This window comes from Pantherophis guttatus, chromosome 4 (assembly GCF_059756535.1).
Source record: "Pantherophis guttatus breed Tessera chromosome 4, ASM5975653v1, whole genome shotgun sequence".
Lineage (NCBI taxonomy): Eukaryota > Metazoa > Chordata > Lepidosauria > Squamata > Colubridae > Pantherophis > Pantherophis guttatus.
The window spans coordinates 19,838,867-19,857,145 of record NC_142066.1 but is presented as its reverse complement, the minus strand read 5'-3'; the positions used below and the strand labels follow the sequence as shown (position 1 = coordinate 19,857,145).

Below are 18,279 nucleotides of genomic sequence, written 5' to 3'. Positions count from 1 at the left end.
CCTTCTTCCAGTATTGCGCTACCAAGAGCCTAGCTGCTGATATTAAGTTCAAAATCAATTTAGTCTCTAATACTGTACAATTTGTCTTTATACCCAGTAGAAACAATTGAGGAGTAAATTTCAACCTTCTTTTCAAAATGTTCTGCATCACCCACCAAATTTTTATCCAAAATGCCTGGATTACAGGTCCACCATATATGATAATAGGTTGCATCATCACATTCACATCTCCAACATTTAGCTTGCAAATTCGAGTACATACATGATAGTTTTTTAGGATCTAAGTGCCATCTATAAAACATTTTATAAAAATTCTCTCTCAAATTTTGTGCTAAAAATTTGTATTTTTAAAGTTTATTCTAAAATAATAATATAAAGGAAGTATGTTATTACAATTGGTTCTGGATATAAAAATGATAGCTTCTTAAGAGTTATTGAGGTAAAAATGATAGCTTTTTAAGAATTATTGAGGTATTTAAATGGATAATTAAAAATTTAAGGGACACCTTTCTGAAGGGTTTGAAATTTATATTTTGAGAAATGACTTAATGTCCTATTGATGTATTAAGAGAATTCTAAAATATTTAACATAAGATTATAGTATTTTAAGAAGGTATATGAGATAAAATGTTTAAAGTTTTAAAATGTTTAATTTTATGAAGGATTAAAGAGGATAAATTTCTAATTTGGAACTTTATTAGGGAGCAATGTTGATTGAGGAAAAAGGACTGAAAAAAATATAGAAATGGTTAATTAAAAATTTAAGGGATAGTTTCCTGAAGGTTTTGAAATCTATATTTTGAGGAATGAACTAAGAAGGTCTTATTGATGTATTAAGAGGTTTTTTTAAATGTTTAATATAAGATTATATTATTTTAAAAGGTATAGGTGATAAAATATTCAAAGTTTTAAAATGTTTAATTTAGAATTTTTAATGCTGAATAGTTAGAAATTGATAATTGGTTTATGAAGGAATAAAGAGGATAAATGTCTAATTTAGAATCTTATTAGGGAGCAATGTTGAAAAAGAACGGTGTTTGAGGGATGAAAATGAGATTTATCAATGTTTGTTAATGCTTGTAATGCTTGTAATATTGTTAAAGTTGTTGGATTACATACCAAGAAAAAGGCTCTTATATTCAGGAAGAAAGAATTTAATCTAACTGATTTTGAGAATTTACAAAAGGGAGGTTGATGAATTTGCAAAAGAAGAGTTAAAGAGTGTGAGGGAATTTTAAACTTTATAGTAGGTTAGTATATTTTAGCCTTTGCTTGTTAAATGTTATACCCTGTTTTGCTCTGGAAGTCGGGGTGGGGGGTGGGGAGGGGGGGAGGGTTGGGTTGGGATAAAATTGTTGATAAATGTGGGGAAAATGTTACAACAAATGAAATGATAATATCAGGAAAAAAGATGTATTCAGATGATACACTGATTGATTGATTATATATTGTATGTATGTGTGTTTATAAAATAAAAAAAAGTAATTAAAAAAAGTAAAAATCAAAAAAATCAAAAAAAATATCAAAGAACTAGTTTTCAATTAGTTCTTCAAGATGGTCAGTAGGCCTTTAATAAGGCAAATGAGGTAACTTATATAGGACCCAATAAATTGGTTTCATTTTTTTGTCAGCTGTTCCTTTCTGTTCAAATCAGGCCTCAGAATAATAATGTAACATTTGGGGGAAAAGATGCAACCCAGTAATCCAGCTGCAGAAGCCAAAATGGAAAAGATCTCCACAGCTACCATGTATTTTCCCTTGGTGCTCAGGTAGGTGGGAACAAAGGATATCCAGACACTACAAAAGACCAACATGCTGAAGGTGATAAATTGGGCTTCATTAAAGCTGTCAGGTAACTTCCTAGCAAGGAAGGCTACTGAGAAGCTGACAGCAGTCAAGAATCCCAAAAAACCAAGAACAGTATAAAACATAGTGGTTGAACCTTCTTTACATTCTAGGACAATTTCTTCAGCCATGGAGTGCATGTCAGAATCTGGGAATGGGGGGGAAATTGCCAACCACACTGCACAAATGGAGAATTGTGTCAAAGAGCATGAAAGAACTATAGCGTTGGCCAGCCTTTTCCCCACCCATTTCCTCATTTTGGATCCGGGCTTGGTGGCCATGAAAGCAAGGACCACTATGATTGTTTTCCCCAATATACAAGAAAGAGCTACAGAGAAGATGATGCCAAAAGAAGTTTGTCGCATGAGACATTTTACTTGATCTGGTTGCCCAATGAAGAGCAAAGTGCAGAGGAAGGAGAGGAGGAGAGCAATGAGAAGAATGTAGGTGAGGTTCCGGTTGTTGGCTTTGACAATGGGGGTGTCCTGATGCTTAATGAAGATTCCCAGGACCATAACTGAGATGAAAGAAAAGATGGAAGCAATAGCTGTCAGGCTAATTCCCAGAGGCTCTTCATGAGACAAAAATGTGATGTGTTTTGGAATGCAAAGGTTGTGAGCTTTGTTTGGGTACTGATCTTCTGAACATGGGAAACAGTCATCTGCATCTGGAAAAGAAATTATTGCAGTCAAGTGTTTAATGTTATAGACAACAACCCATTACCGAATTGGTCATCACTTCAGAGATATTTCCTTTCCTGACAGTGAGCATTTGAAAACTTCCTTCTTTCCTTCCTCCTTTCTTCCCTTCCTCCCTTCCTCCTTTCCTTCTTCCCTCCGTCCCTCCCTGATACATGAGGCCCTGGAAGATTTGAGAGAGTTGAAAAGAGTCAAGAGACAGATAGAGCATTGCAGGAGAAAGACAAGGGATGAATCTGAACAATGACAAGCTAGAGTCACTATTAAGTGTGTGTCATTTTTCAATAAGTTATTACTGGACACAAACAGTTCATAACCTTTGTTCGGTCTCCCACCTGCCCTTTTTAGGGAAGGTGGTTGAGAAGATGGTTGTGCTGCAACCCCAGAAGATCCTTGATTAAATTAATTATCTGGACTATCTGGAAATGGTATTGGTCATTCTTTTGGATGATACCTGGAGAGAATGGGATAGGGATAGTACATCCATCCTGGTTCTTCTTGACCATGGTATCCTTTTGAGATGGTTTTGGGAACTGTGAGAGGAAAGAACAGTTCTGGTCTGGTTCACCTCCTTCTTCTTTGATCAGTTCCAAAGGGAGAAAGAGGTTCAGCCTGAAACACCAACTATGGGGTGCTATATGACTCATTGCTTTCTCTGTATCTTTTTATTATCTACAAAAGCAGTTTTAAGAGTCAGCATATTGCCCCCAACAATCTGGGTCCTCATTTTACCGATCTCAGAAGGATGGAAGGCTGAGTCAACCTTGAGCCAGTGAGAGTTGAACTGCCAAATTGCTGGCAGTTGGTAGTCAGCAGAATAGCCTGCAATACTGCATTCTAACCACTGCACCATCATGGCTCTTATGTACTAGTTGTAGCCTTTTCAGGTCTATTCTCTATCACTCATATCTTGGTCATCTCCCATATGGATTATTGCAATGCAATCTATATGGAACTACTCTTGAAGAGGCTGTAGCTGATGTAGAATGCAGCATCACAAACAATATTGGGCACCCTTAGGGTTCCACATATAACACCTCTGCTATACAAACTTCATTTTTTCTCAGTTGCTTCTGGGAGTTCAATTCAAGGCACTTGCTATTACCTTGAAAGCCCTTTCTCAGATTATTTGAAGAGCTGTCATCCCCACTATATGATCCTATCCCACCTAATCAGGCAGGGAGGGAATATTGCAGATTCTGTCATTTAAGGAGTTTTGGCTGGCAGGTTGCAGGAAGATAGCCTTTTCTGCTGCTTCTCCTACTCTGGGGAACACTTTACTCTCAGATGTGAGGCTGGTCCTTGGTCTTCATTATCATGGAAGTTGAAGACTGATATGCAACCCTGGGTGTCATGAGGGCATTCTTTTCACCTTAAGATTTTAACTTTTAATGCTGCAACCCAATTTTAAATTTTGTTTTTAACTTATTCTTTATACTAAGATTTTGCTTTTATACATATAGTCTAGTGAAAAGAAGAACCAGGGGTGTCATGATAAGAGTGTTCCAATATTCGAGGGTATGCTACAAGGAAGAGGTGCTCAATCTATTCTCCAAAGCACCTGAAGGCAGGACAAGAAGCAATGGATGGAAACTAACACAGGAGAGAAGCAACCTAGAACTAAAGAGAAATTTTCTGACAGGGATAACAATTAATCCAGTAGGTGCTTCAACATTGGAGGTTTTTAAGAAGATATTAGATAACCACTTGTCTGAAAAGGTATATGGTTTCCTGCTTGAGCAGGAAGTTGGACTAGAAGACTTCCAAGGTCCCTTCAATCTCTGTTATTCTGTTATACTAAGATATTTATTTCTGTATTTAATTACTTACTTAACTATTTATTTATTAAATTTATATTACCACCTATTAGAAGACGGTGACTCAAGGCAGCTTACAAGAATATAAAAACCTTATATGAAAACAATAAAACTAATAAAAGAGACAATCAAATAATATATTAAAAATAATATAATAAAATAACCCCCACACCCCCACCCCAGTGACAATATATCAAACAAACCATTTAATGGGCTCGATCCCACTCTGGGTTCCCCAGACCCTCTGGCTGTACCAGGTCTTCCGGAAGAGTGTTAGAGTGGGGGCCATTCTAATCTCTGGGGGAATGATGTTCCAGAGAGAGGGAGCCACCATGGAGAAGGCCCTTCTGGGTTCCACCAGGTGTATCTCCCTAGGGGATGGGACCCACAACATTACTTGCCTCCGTACTCTGATGGGTTGGGTAGATGTGACCGGTCCCTAAAATAACCTGGTCCCAAGCCATCAAGGGCTTTAAAGGTCACAACCAGCACCTTGAATTTCACCCAGAAGCAAATTGGCAGGAGATGTGATACATGTGCACACTGACGTCTGCACAAAACCATGTAGCCACTGTATTTTACACCAACTGGAAGGTGTGGATGTTCTTCAAGAGCAGCCCCATTTAGAGCAGGTTGCAATAGTCAAGACAGGAAGTGACTAGGGCATGAGTGACAGTGAGTAGGGATTGTTGGTCCAGGAAATTGCATAACTGGTGCACAACCCGCAGTTGCGCAAAGGCCCTCCTGGCCACAACCACCACCTGCTCTTCGTCCAGGAGTCGCAAGTCCAAGAGAACCCCCAGGTTAAGCACAGGGTCTGTTTGGGGTAATGCCACCCCATCCAAGACCAAAGGTGACAATTCTTCTTGGACCAAAGAACCCCAACCCAGAGCCACTCAGTCTTTCAAGTGTTTAGTTTCAACCCATTGCTCCCCATCCAGCCCCTAACAACCTCCAGGCACTGTCAGAGGGAGGACACAGCATCACTTAACTCACCATGGGCTGAGACATACAGCTGAGTATCATCAGCATATTGATGATACCTCAGTCCATGGTGATGGATAATCTCACCCAGTAGCTTCACACAAATGTTGAACAGGAACAGAGAGATTATGTAAAATCCTGTAAACTGTCCAGATTCACATAATTCAGATGATGGTATAGAAATGTGATGAATACATAAAAACATAACATAAATCTAAATTATTGTTTGTTTCCCAAAATACACTATCAAGAAATTATGCTTGCTTAACTAACTGACATTTCTCCTTTACCATTTATTTTTAATCTTATTTTAAATCTTTCTGAACTGCAATTCTCAAAATGATAATAGGTTCATTCCACGCAATCTTGAAATCCCTTTACTTTCATAGAAAACATAGGTGAACATATTTATTTTTATGGTCTGGTTTATCTTTCCAAGAGTAAAAAAAGATGGCATAATATTTGAATAGACTCCTAAGTAACCAACATCTGTCCTGTATGATAGACACATTTGAAAAGAGATGGTAAACTACAGTATTGTTTACAATTAAAGAGTAATATAAGGCATCACACAAAATAAATAGCATTGAAATCTCTGCTTTAGATCTCTTACCTGTTTTGTTTGAAATTTTTCCTTCTGGACATTTAAGGCAATCATAACAGCAAAAGGGCTTTCCTTCTATTTTTATTTTGCTGTAACCTGATGAGCATGGAGGATTGCACATAGAAAAGGGTTGTACCTATTGGACATTGTGAAGGAAAATTGAGAAATTATTACTTAACCTTTCAGGAATTCTTGCATCTGAAAATTGGATTTGACTAGTATTTATTTATTTATTTATTTATTTATTTGTTTGTTTGTTTGTTTGTTTGTTTGTTTGTTTGTTTTAATTTGTATACCGCCCTTCTCCAGCAGGACTCAGGGCAGTGAACAGCCAGAATAAAACAGAACATACAAAATTTAAAAACAGTTTAAAAATAATTAAATATTTTGGCCACAATTTAAAACAACCCAATTAAAATCAAATCAAACCCAATTAAAATCAATTAACCAAAACAGTGGGATCAAGCCAGCCCCGCTAGGTGAAATAAATAAGTTTTCAGGGCCCGACGAAAAGTCCGGAGGTCTGGTATTGTGCGTATCTCTGGGGGGAGGTTGTTCCAGAGGGCGGGTGGTGCCACAGAGAAGGCTCTCCCCCTGGGGGTCACCAGCCCACATTGTCTGGCAGACGGCACCCTGAGGAGGCCCTCTCTGTGCGAGCGTACTGGCCGGTGGGAGGCTATTTATGGCAGAAGGTGGTCTTGTAGATATCCTGGCCCTAAGCCATGGAGCACTTTAAAGGTGGTCACCAACACCTTGAAGCGCACCTGGAAGACCACTGGGAGCCAGTGCAGCTCGCGCAGGAGAGGTGTCACATGTGAGCGCCCCATCGCTCCCATAATCCCCTGCATGGCCACATTCTGGACCAGCTGGAGCCTCCGGGTGCACCCCAGGAGGAGCCCCATGTAGAGAGCATTGCAGAAGTCCAGGCGGGAGGTGACGAGCGCCTGAATGACCATGCGTAGAGTCCCAATCCAGAAAGGGACGCAACTGGTGTATCAGGCGAACCTGATAAAAAGTCCCCCTGGCCACGGCTGTCATATGCTCTTCTAAAGACAGCCATGCATGCCCAAGTTGCGAGCCCTCTCTGTGGGGGCCAGTGATTCTGCCCCAATAACCAGTGATGGCACCAGCTGGCTATATCGGGACGCCGGAAGCCAAAGGCACTCGGTCTTGGAAGGGTTGAGTCAGAACCTGTTTCTCCCCATCCAGGTCCACACGGCCTCCAGGCACTGGGACATCACTTCAAGGGCATCGTTGGGGTGGCCTGTGGTGGAGATGTACAGCTGGGTGTCATCAGCGTACTGATGGAACTCCACCCCAAAGCCACGGATGATCTCACCCAACGGATTTACATAAATGTTGAACAGAAGGGGTGAGAGGACCGACCCTTGCAGCACCCCACAAACAAGGTGCCTCTGGGTCGACCGCTGCCCCCCTGTCAACACAGATTGCAACCGGTCAGAGAGATAGGAGGAGAACCACCGCAAAACGGGGCTCCCCACTCCCAACCCAACCCAACCCCTCCAATCAGCGCAACATGATACCATGGTCGATGGTATCAAAAGCTGCTGAGAGATCTAATAGGACCAGGGAGCAACCCCTATCCCGAGCCCTCCAGATATCATCCACCAACGAGACCAATGCCGTTTCCATGCTGTGCCCAGGCCTGAAGCCGGACTGGAGCGGATCTGAGATAGACAGCTTCATCCAGGTACAGTGGCAGCTGCCGTACCACCACACTCTCAACAACCTTCGCAATAAAACGAAGGTTGGAGACTGGACGATAGTTAGCCAGAATAGCCAGATCCAGAGAGGGCTTCTTGAGGAGGAGCCTCACCACCACCTCTTTCAAGGTGGCCGGCAGGACACCCTCCCTCAAAGAAGCGTTAATAATCCTCTGGAGCCAGCCTCATGTAACCTCCCGGGAAGCCAGCACCAACCAGGAGGGACACGGGTCCAATAAACATGTGGTCACGTTCAGCCATCCCAGAAACCTGTCCACGTCCTTGGGAGCCACAGGATCAAATTCCTCCGAGATAACACTCTCAAGACCTGCCTCAGTCATCCCATCCGGACATACCCAGTCAGTGGCCAGACATTCCTGAATCTGAGCGATTTTATCATGCAGATACTGCACAAAATCTTCAGCTCGACCCTGCAAGGATCATCCCGTGCTCCCAGATGGAGGAGGGAGCGGGTCACCCTAAACAGGGTGGCTGGGCGATTATCTGATGATGCAATAAGAGCGGAAAAATAACTAGATTTTTCGCCGCTAGGTAGGTCTTAATATGAGACCTCACCAGTGTTCGGTCAGATTCGGAATGGCTGGTCCTCCAACTGTCTTTTCCGGTGTTTCATCTCCCTCAGCTCCTCGGAGAACCAAGGAGCTAGGTGAGTTTGGTGCTGGGTCAGAGGCCGCAAAGGCATGATGCAGTCCAAGGCCCCAGCGGCTGCACTATCCCAGGCGGCCACCAGGTCCTCAGCCCAGTCATGAGCCAGAGTCTCAGGGATTGGCCCAAGCTCCATCTGGAACCTATCAGGATCCATCAGGTGCCTGGGGAACCACCTAGTCGGTTCCGCCTCCCTGTGGCGGGGTGTAGCGGTTAGAAAGTCTAGTTGAAGGAATGAGTGGTCAGACCATGACAAGGGTTCGATGACTATATCCCCTATATCAAGGCCACTCAAGACCAGAGATAAAAATTAAGTCCGCCTATATGAGTGGGACCATGAATTAACTGAGTCAGGTCCATGGCCGTCATGGAAGCCATGAACTCCCGGGCCACCTCAGACATTTCGTCGATGGATGGCAGGTTAAAATCCCCCATGACCAAAAGACTGGGGGTATCAACCGCCACCCCGGCTATGACGTTGAGCAGCTCAGGCAGGGCCGTTGCCACGTGGCAGGGAGCCAGGTACATGATCAACAAGCCAATTTAAGGCATATACAGTGGTACCTTGGAACTCAACTGCTTTGAATTCATCCTTTGGTTGATACTCAATGAAGAAGCTAGAACTTGTTGATATCAGCTACCTTGTGATTCACAACATTATTCCTTATGAGAACTATTTGTTTAAAACTCATCATTTTTGATACTCATTGTGCCTCTCAGAACTTATTAAACCTTGTTGTTTTTTTTAGGGTAATCAAGTTCACGAGTCACTTTGAGAAAAGAGTCATTTTATGCCTGTAATTCCTGAAAGTACTTTCTGAGCATTGAAGCAGTAAGTAAAAATAAAATAAATTATTCACCATGGTTTGATATTGGTGCCAAAACTACCTGATTAAACATGGTGGGCCAGACAATCTCCTCTGCAAAAATAGTAAGAAGATTTTCAGGGGCAGTCACTGGAGCTATGTTTCCAATTTTGATTCGATGAAATGATTGGTTGGGGAAGGTGACCCAGTTGATAACATCAAATCCAGTTGGTAGCTCTCCTCTTTCGTCAAAGGAAACCATTTCTCCAGCACTGTTGTTAAATGAAACAGCTTTCAGATACCAATGAAACTAAATGTAAACCATTAAAAGAAATTTATAACAATTGGAAGCAATGAGCAAGTATGAATGAAGGCTCTTTCATAAATTAGGTGTTAATCTTTTAAGAAAGACCAATCAGCAGATATAACATGAGAAATATTTATTGTTATGGGGTATGATAACAGAAACTTGAATACCTGCAGGAATTTGCTTCTCTCTCACAATCTCTCTTCTTTCCCGGGACTAAATTGGCATTTACTTTCTCTTAACAGTCCTTCTAACGACTTTTGCATCCTTTCTAAAAAAGCATTTAGGTATTTAGAATTCCTTTACTATTCCCATGCATGTTGGAAGCAATATTATAATCTATGTCAGTTGGACTAATAATGTTGATTCTTAATGGCACCCTAGTTACTTGCTGTTTCTCACACGCTCTGGTGTACTAAAATATTGTGAGCATTTGATCTATGAAGAGCCAACAAAAAATTGTTGTGGTCTGTCTATTGATCACTCTTCAATGCCATCCTTTCTTTTTTTCTTATTTATTTCATACTCTTCTCTTCACCATGGAATCAAAATGCAGTACCCCAAACAAATAATCTAGACTCACTGCAGCTCAACACTCTTCCTTCCTTCCTTCCTTCCTTCCTTCCTTCCTTCCTTCCTTCCTTCCTTCCTTCCTTCCTTCCTCCTTCCTTCCTTCCTTCCTGTCATAATCTTCTCCTCACTGTGGAATCAAAACTCAGAACCCAAGCAAATAATGAAAGATAATTGCAGTATTCATTGTTAATTTAGGACACTGAAAAAAATTCCATCCAGAAACTAGTGGAGGGAACTAATGAGAGAGCTTATATTTCAAAAAGGAGGGCAAAAATGATTCATAAGTAATTACATAACAGATCTTAAGTTACTTCAAGCTCTCCTGTTATTTAAAGAAAACAATGGTCTTAGAAGAAGCATTTGCATCATAAGATTAAGAGGTTCCTAGTGGAATGTTTTGATAGAACTATCAGAAACCACTGTGTGATCCAAGGACACATTCCTTATATCCTATTAAACAGTCCCATTCATTTGGAAACTGATTTACCCATCACTCCTGCTAAAACTCCTCTTGAATTAATATTTGACATTGCCTCCTTCTCATTGTCCATTGTTGCACCCCGTGTTTATTGTTCTCTGGAATTATTACTTAAGTTCTCACATATCACTTATGAGTTAGTTCAGCTTCAGAATACTTTTATTAGTTATACAACTCCAAAATACAGTAATAGCTGAACATTTATATGACTGGCCCTTATATAAATATATAATATATTTTCATTCATGTCGTTTTTACCTGCCACGACTGTTGACTGAGTTCCCAAGCATTTCTCCTTTTTCTGCTCTTAGATGAAAGCATGGCTTGCAAAGCATGGGCCACTGCATAGACAGCATTGTAAATGCTATAACTATGCCCAGTAATACTACATTCAATCACAGATTTAGGAAGGGTCTCCAGTGACTCCGCACCAGTGCACTGATTGTCACTGTCCTCATCTAACCCAGCATTTGGGAAAGAACATTCAAATGCATTTTCCCAAAACACTCTTGTCAAAGTGTCCTCTTCTGAAGAAGAAGGCTTTCTCGTCTGAATAAATTTCTTAAACCCTAATATTTCCTTTGAGGAAACTGCCAACGATAGTGCACCATGGATGAAATCCATGGCCCTATATCTTAGAAAGCGGACTGATGTGAATTCCATCTGTGCTGGCATGACCCAAACTTTATCTTTTCTCTTCATTTGCATGTCTTCATATTCTGAAATAAATGGCAACATTCTAAGAATAGCCATGTTCTGATTTTCACCATATGTGATTACAACGTTGGTAGTACTTCTCATAATAGCCTTATACAGCAAAACATAACCATTCAGTTGAATGTCAATATCATTGGTAACAGAGTCCTTTGACAATTCTACTATGAAATCAAAACAAATGCCATTCTTAGAAAATATATCAAGCCTATTCTGTATGAACCTCTTCCCATGTTCAGGGTTTGGGACAATGAGCCCAATCCATTTCCACTGGAAGTGAAGCAACAATTGGACCAGCCCCATAATTTGAAGGTCTTCATTTGGAAATAATTGACGGAAGAAAGCAGCTTCTATGTTGTCATCTATCTCTGCAGTTGAACCATATATGAGCTAAGAAAAAAGAAGAAATTAGAGTATATACTTCCAAATCACTTATGTCTATTTTAAGGATCTTATTTAAATATGAATGTTCTCCAGGCAAGGGCAGAATTGATTACTATTTGCATATTCCAATATAATTTCTATGATAGTTGTTTCTTTTTGTTTTAATAAACAAAGCTCCAGAAATGTAAGAACTGCAAGAATGAATATGAACCTCTGGATTATGCTATGTTTACACATGTTTCCATGACATGATTTACCCCATAGATTAGGTATATGCAACTTTCTACCATTTTGAATCATTCCTCTCTGTCCCACCCTGGATGAAATATATTTGGATGTTTAGCTTGATTGTGATTTTTCCCAAAACACTATATGAGGCGATGTTGGTTATCCCTTTGTTTTGAATGTTTCTGACACTAATAGATTCAAAAAGATAAAAATTTGGAATAGAAATTAAACTAAATCAAGCAAGAAATACTGTATTTAGATTTGACTCCTTTCTTTATGGGATGGCTCTTACCTGTGGGATCTTATATTTGCTCAGAATGTTTGACATGAACTGAGCAATGAAAGCATTATGTCCTGCAATCACAGATATTACATTGTCCTTGAGGTCACATTTGTAGTTGGGGATGAATTTTCCCTTTGTAGAGATAAGCTCCATGGAAGCCAGATAAATCCATTTTGGCAGGTAATAGCTATTGGAGATATGGATACCAAGGGTGATGTTTGGCAAGATCCTGGAATTCTCATTGATTTCTTTGATTGCAAATTCCAAAGCCAAGATATGCTGGTAGTTTTGCATATAATATCTGAAATGAGTTTTATAACATCTGTAGCCAGATCTGGAATTGACTGCATTCTAATTGTATCACACAAGTTTAGACTGTGCAGGCACAAGGACTGATGCAGGTGGAAGCACTAGCATCGAAGAAACCATTTGTTTAATATTTCAAGAAAGAGGTCTAAGCAATATATCAATCCATAGGCATTCAGGCAGCCCAATTGCAAAATGTAATAAACATCAATAATTAGTGGGTTTTTACCCCTTAATATGGAGGTCTATATTTAATTTTATTTCCTACCCTAATTTTCTAATTTACTTATTCAATACACTGGAAATTTCTGAGGAATATTTGATATAATATCTGCATGTAGGACTAACTGCAATCTGTTTTATTAAAATTAAACTGATACCTGCTAGAATGGTACCAAATCCATAGAAATGAAAACACATTGGAAAATAACTTGTGTAACAGATGGAAATTGAAGCAATATTATTGAGAAATAATAGTGCAGGATAGGCAATTTAACTTTCATCCTCCATCCTAATTCTATCATGTCACAGGCTTTAACTATTTTCTGTATTTGCATTACTGAAAAACAGGAATTCCATACATTAAATCACCAAACAGTTCATCTGATGTATTTCTTCTGAATGTTATTTCATCAGATACCATGTAAATTTGATAAGAAATGCCCGCAATGACCAAATCTTCTGAATGATATCGCTTGTGCTTAATGAAAGGCTGATTTCCTACAGAACATTTAGCAAAGGTTGTATCAGCATCTACATACAAGGACAATATTGCTATTGCAAAGAATAATATCATTTTGTACAACGATTTATCTCTCATCCATCTGTTCACTTCCTGAGAATTAGGCATTTGAAATAGGACAGCCTGAGATACAGTGTTCCATGAGGCTGCTTTAAAGTAGAGATTTACTTTTTAAAAAATCAGAATGACAGGACTTGGTCCTCTAGCTGTACCCTTGGAAAAAAGAATATTGCATCTTTATTGCAGGGGAAATATATTACTTTTAATATTTTCTGTAACTCCTTAGAGATTGAAAATAAGAATGCATAATTGATAATGATTGTACAGGTCTAGACATGCTCAGATGAACAAACCAACTTGTGATTCAAAGGGTATTGTAACCTGCAATTAAGGAAAAAATTATAGTGACGGGGACAGAAAAAACTCAATGAGAAATGTAAAAAGTTTTGTTCTCCTGGATCTGCAGTTGGCTTCAAATGGAAATTTACAGCTGAATTCAAATGGAAATTTCAGTCATGATTAATTAAACAACAAAGTAAATCAAATTGCATTAAATGAAATTTGGATCTCACTGTTAAGAAGCATCGTTCTCTTCAGATATTTTAAAAATAATACAATTAATCAAAATACTGGTACTGTCTGAATTTTGTTTGATATGCCAGTTGGTCACCAATGTGCTTATTTGTGTCACACTTATAATATTAGCATTAGCACTGCATACATAATTCTTCAATGGAGGTTTTCCCCCTTGGGGAAATCAGTAAAAGAAGTAGAATAACTATTACTGCTTGGCACATTTGTGGCGTTTCCTCCTCTTCTATATGGGTCCTTGAGTGAAGCCCAACTTGAGATAGAGGGAGGGAGAGAGGGAGAGGGAAGGAGGGAGAGGGAGAGAGGAGAGAGAGGGGTGAGGAGAGAGAGGCCCATACACTTTATGTGTATATAAAAAGTAAAGGTTCCCCTTGCACATATGTGCTAGTCGTTCCCGACTCTAGGTGATGGTGCTCATCTCCGTTTCCAAGCCAAAGAGCCAGCTATGTCCAAAGATGTCTCTGTGGTCATGTGGCTCACATGACTAAACACCAAAGGCACCCAGAATGCTGTTACCTTCCCACCAAAGTGGTCCCTATTTTTTTGCTTGCATTTTCTATGGGCTTTTTAGGTTGGCAGAAGTTGGAACAAGTAATAGGAGCTCAAACCGTTATATGGCACTAGGGATTCAGTCGACAAGCTCAGTGTCTTAGCCACCGAGCCACCATGTCCCCACCTATGTTTATATACATACACATAAATATAAATGGACTATACATACTGAACATAGATTTTTTCCAAACTTTGCTATTTCAGTAAAAGAGAATATTTGTAGCTAAGAGTTGAACTGTCTGGTCCTTAGTGCTCTCTGAGCTTGGTTGCTTTCTTGCAGATTTTTCATTGGATTAGTAGGTAATACAATCTGTACTACAAAGGAGTGGGGTTTGCTCTCATTGTATATGGTGGCTTGCCTTGTCAGTGAGGTCTTCATGGTTCCTTAATTAGGCTGTTGTTCACTGTTAGCTTGTTTGACAGCATTACTAGTTTCTTGATTGGACTTGTTTACCTGATTGTTGGTCTAGCATTAATCTTTCGGTTGATTGCCAGTGATGAGGTATTTTAAAATTTTTGTTTTCTTTTTGGCTTTTTGATTATCTCTTTTGAATGATATATAATTGTTGTTACCTCCATATGCATTTTTGGACTCCTTTGGTCTCTGATTCTCAGTTGAAAGTATGGTTTCCCAGCTGAAACTATGGTTAAGACATTCCATGTGTTCTGACATAGAAATTAGCATGGAGATTAAGGCACTTCCATCATGTCTTCTGATGATGATTGGTTGTTGGTGTTCATGGATGCGCTCAAGTAGTCTTCTGACTTTTGTCCTACCAAGGGCCTGTTACAGTCCTTACACTATATGTTGTATTTCTACTCTGGGACTGCTGGGTCTTTTGATTTACTTTAGATGCTTTGGGGGGCTTTAATTGATTTATGAGAGATACAGGAAAGCCACCTAGTTTGCCCTTTGCTGTATATTATTTACTCTTGTAAATAATTGTATGTTGTGTTAGTTATTTGTTTTATGAAATTTACATTGACAAGTAGATAATATTAGGGAATTGTCAAAACTGCTGAAAGATTTCAATCCCTAATCCTAGAAATGTGCAAAGCTAGCTACGCATGCGCGAGATGGCGGTTCCCTGAAGTGCCGGCTGAGATCGGGATGAAAGAGTTGCGACAGGAAACCGGAGGAAGGGTGTTTTTCCACTCATCGCCCCCCTGCCCGATATGCTGAGCCTTTGACAGTTCAAATGAGCCATCTCCGACAGAAGACGGCTCTCGGATGACCCAGGGACGGTGATGAGAGGATTGCATCAGCTGAGCGCCGCTGGGAGGGCGGTGTCGGCCCTTGCAATCGCACTGAGGCCGTTGGAGTTTTACCGGCCGGATCGGCGCTATTAAACGCTGCAGACACTCGGCGATTTTACATCTAATCGGGGGAGGCTACAGGCGCTATGGCTGCTGTAAGATCGTTAGCCCCCCCCCGATGAATCTGCTGAGATTAAGGCAGCGGGTACTGTGGCAGCCTTGTTGATGGCGATGAATGTCACACTGGAGATGAGAGGCTGGGAAGATCTGGGCTGTAACTGCCCAGCGAGGACAGGCTATGACTGCGGGGTGGGTGGTTCTGAAGAAGATCTGGGGGGGCGGTTAGTTGGCTGGAGGGGAAGTGATAATTATCCATCTTGCTCTTCCCTGGGGTCTCTCCCTCCCCCATTTTTTGTCGCCCCCCCCCCGGACTGTTGCCTGCCTGTTTCGGCCTGTTCGTTTTACTCATCTTCAGTTGTCTGTTGGGACTTTTGTCATCTCCCCTATTTGAACTGCTATCTGACTCCTGGCTCCTCTCACACTGTAAAGTGTTACATCTTATCTTTTCACCCCTATTACTGCCTTATTGGTCTCATTGTATTGGACAGAGTTATGGAGTTACAGACTGATGAACTATGAATCCTGGTGGACTGCTGCTGCATCATGTTCCTTGGAACTGCCCTATGACTCCGCCGGTGGATGTTCCCCACCTAGTCACTGTGAGAGGGTGGCTGCGGCTGGTTCCGCAGGACTCATTCGTTGCAGCCTTGGATTCTCCACCGCTGTGAGAGAGCGGTGGTTATGCCGGCCTGGGTTGACTCCTATTTTACCATCATTATCCCTCTTGTTTATCATCTCGGTTTCCTGTTGCTATTTTCCATCCACTTCTCATATTTATTATGGCTTACACTTCGGCGACCCTCCTTGCTCTGCGAGATGCCCCCCTCTCGCAGACATGGCCTTCGAATTTATCGAAGGCCTACCTCAAGGACGGGTTTTGGAACCCCGAGTGGTGGCATGCTTCTAAGCATGGTTTGAGGGGTTTTTTAATTAATGTTTTTAATCAAATTTTAAGGGGACCCGGGAGGCGGGTGGTAAGGGTTGAGCCGGGGGCGGCTCCTACGGTTCAGCAATTGGGCCCGTCGGATGCGAGTCCGACCGAACACAACTAAGAACCCATATTAGGTCTTTTCTTGTGGCGATGGAAGTAGCGAAACGTAAGTATTTCGCCACTCTCATTGCATCTGCAGAAAATCGCCCAGCAGCCCTGTTTAGAGTGACCTGCTCCCTCCTTAATCAGGGAGCGAGGGAGGACCCCTTACAGGGCCGTGCTGAAGACTTTGCACAGTTTCTGCAAGATAAAATCACTCAGATTCGGACCGGGTTGGACTCCGACTGGACAGAGTCCGTTGAGGTGACAGGGCCTAATCTCGGTGGAGACATCTGGGTTGAGTTTGAGCCTGTTTCATTGGATGACGTGGACAGGATTATGGGTAGGCTGGAGTCTTCCACATGTTTACTGGACCCTTGTCCCTCCTGGCTTGTTTCGGCAGCCAGGGAGGTGACTGGAGACTGGATCCAGGCTATTGTCAATGCTTCACTAAAGGAAGGGGTCTTTCCTGCTGCGCTTAAAGAGGCGGTGGTTCGACCCCTCCTTAAGAAGCCTAACCTGGATCCTGACGTACTTAACAACTACCGTCCAGTCTCCAACCTTCGCTTTTTAGCGAAAGCTGTTGAGTCCGTGGTGGCACAGCAATTCCCTCAATTCCTGGAGGAAACTGACTACCTGGATCCTTACCAATCTGGTTTCAGGCATGGCCACAGCACGGAAACGGCATTGGTCACCCTAGTAAATGATCTCTGGTGGGCCAGGGATGGGAGTTGCTCCTCCATCCTGGTCCTTCTTGACCTCTCAGTGGCGTTCGATACCATCGACCTGGTATCCTGCTGCAGCGGCTCAGGGGGATAGGGTTAGGAGGCACTGTTTTACAGTGGTTCTCCTCCTATCTCTCGGGCCATCTGCAGTCTGTTTGGGTGGGGGGTCAGGGATCCTCCCAGAGGCCTCTCACTTGTGGGGTGCCTCAGGGCTCGGTTCTCTCTCCTCTGCTCTTTAATATCTATATGAAACCGCTGGGTGAGATCATCCGTGGTTTTGGGGTGAGGTATCATCAATATGCTGATGATACCCAGCTTTACATCTCCACCCCTGACCACCCTAGGGATGCCCTTTCCGTGATGTTCCCTTCCACTGCCTGGAAGCGGTGCAGGTTTGGATGGGGAGGAACAGGCTGAGACTCAACCCTTCCAAGACTGAGTGGCTGTGGATGCCGGCATCCCGGGATCTGGAGGTTCCATCCTTAATGATCAGAGGTGAAACCCTTGCTCCCTCCGATAGGGTCCGCAACTTGGGTGTTGTCAGCCTCAGGTTTCCTGCTTTAGCTGCCATAAGAAATGGGGAGGGATTAGGTATGGAGCAAAGGGGGGGAAGAGAGCAGGAGGGGGTTTGTCTTTGTAGGAGGAGACTTCGTGGGAATCGAAACTGGATTTCAGAAGGGGATGGCTGACCAACTGTCTCGACATTCCTGATGGATGACGCTGCCAGACGTGTTGCCACCTGACCTTTGCAAGACCTTTAGATTGGCTGAGAAAATATAAACATGAGGGGGGGAAGAAGCTTAGTAGATGCATTTCGCGCGTTTTGGTCACTTCCAGCTTTTCAC

The 18,279-nt window shown here is 41.8% G+C and overlaps 1 protein-coding gene across 1 annotated transcript; it reads right to left on the bottom strand.

Annotated features, from left to right (window-relative positions):
- Positions 1-1,560: 1,560 nt before the first annotated feature.
- Positions 1,561-12,264, bottom strand: LOC132711553 (vomeronasal type-2 receptor 26-like). The gene is made up of 5 exons (XM_060690914.2): positions 12,121-12,264; positions 10,761-11,606; positions 9,227-9,454; positions 5,958-6,084; positions 1,561-2,512 (listed from the first exon to the last, which is right to left on the bottom strand). Exons 1-5 carry the CDS (start codon positions 12,262-12,264, stop codon positions 1,617-1,619), a joined length of 2,241 nt encoding a protein of 746 aa, XP_060546897.2. The 3' UTR covers positions 1,561-1,616.
- Between the last annotated feature and the right edge of the window lie 6,015 nt (positions 12,265-18,279).

Bases quoted from the DNA above. Each gene is read 5' to 3' on its own strand.
- LOC132711553 (XM_060690914.2), bottom strand. From the start codon at position 12,264: ATGGAGCTTATCTCTACAAAGGGAAAATTCATCCCCAACTACAAATGT. The intron at 9,455-10,760 runs GTAAAAACGACA...GTTTACATTTAG, and splicing joins TCAGTCAACAGTCGTGGCAG to TTTCATTGGTATCTGAAAGC. The intron at 2,513-5,957 runs GTAAGAGATCTA...TTTCTTTTCCAG, and splicing joins AAAAATTTCAAACAAAACAG to ATGCAGATGACTGTTTCCCA.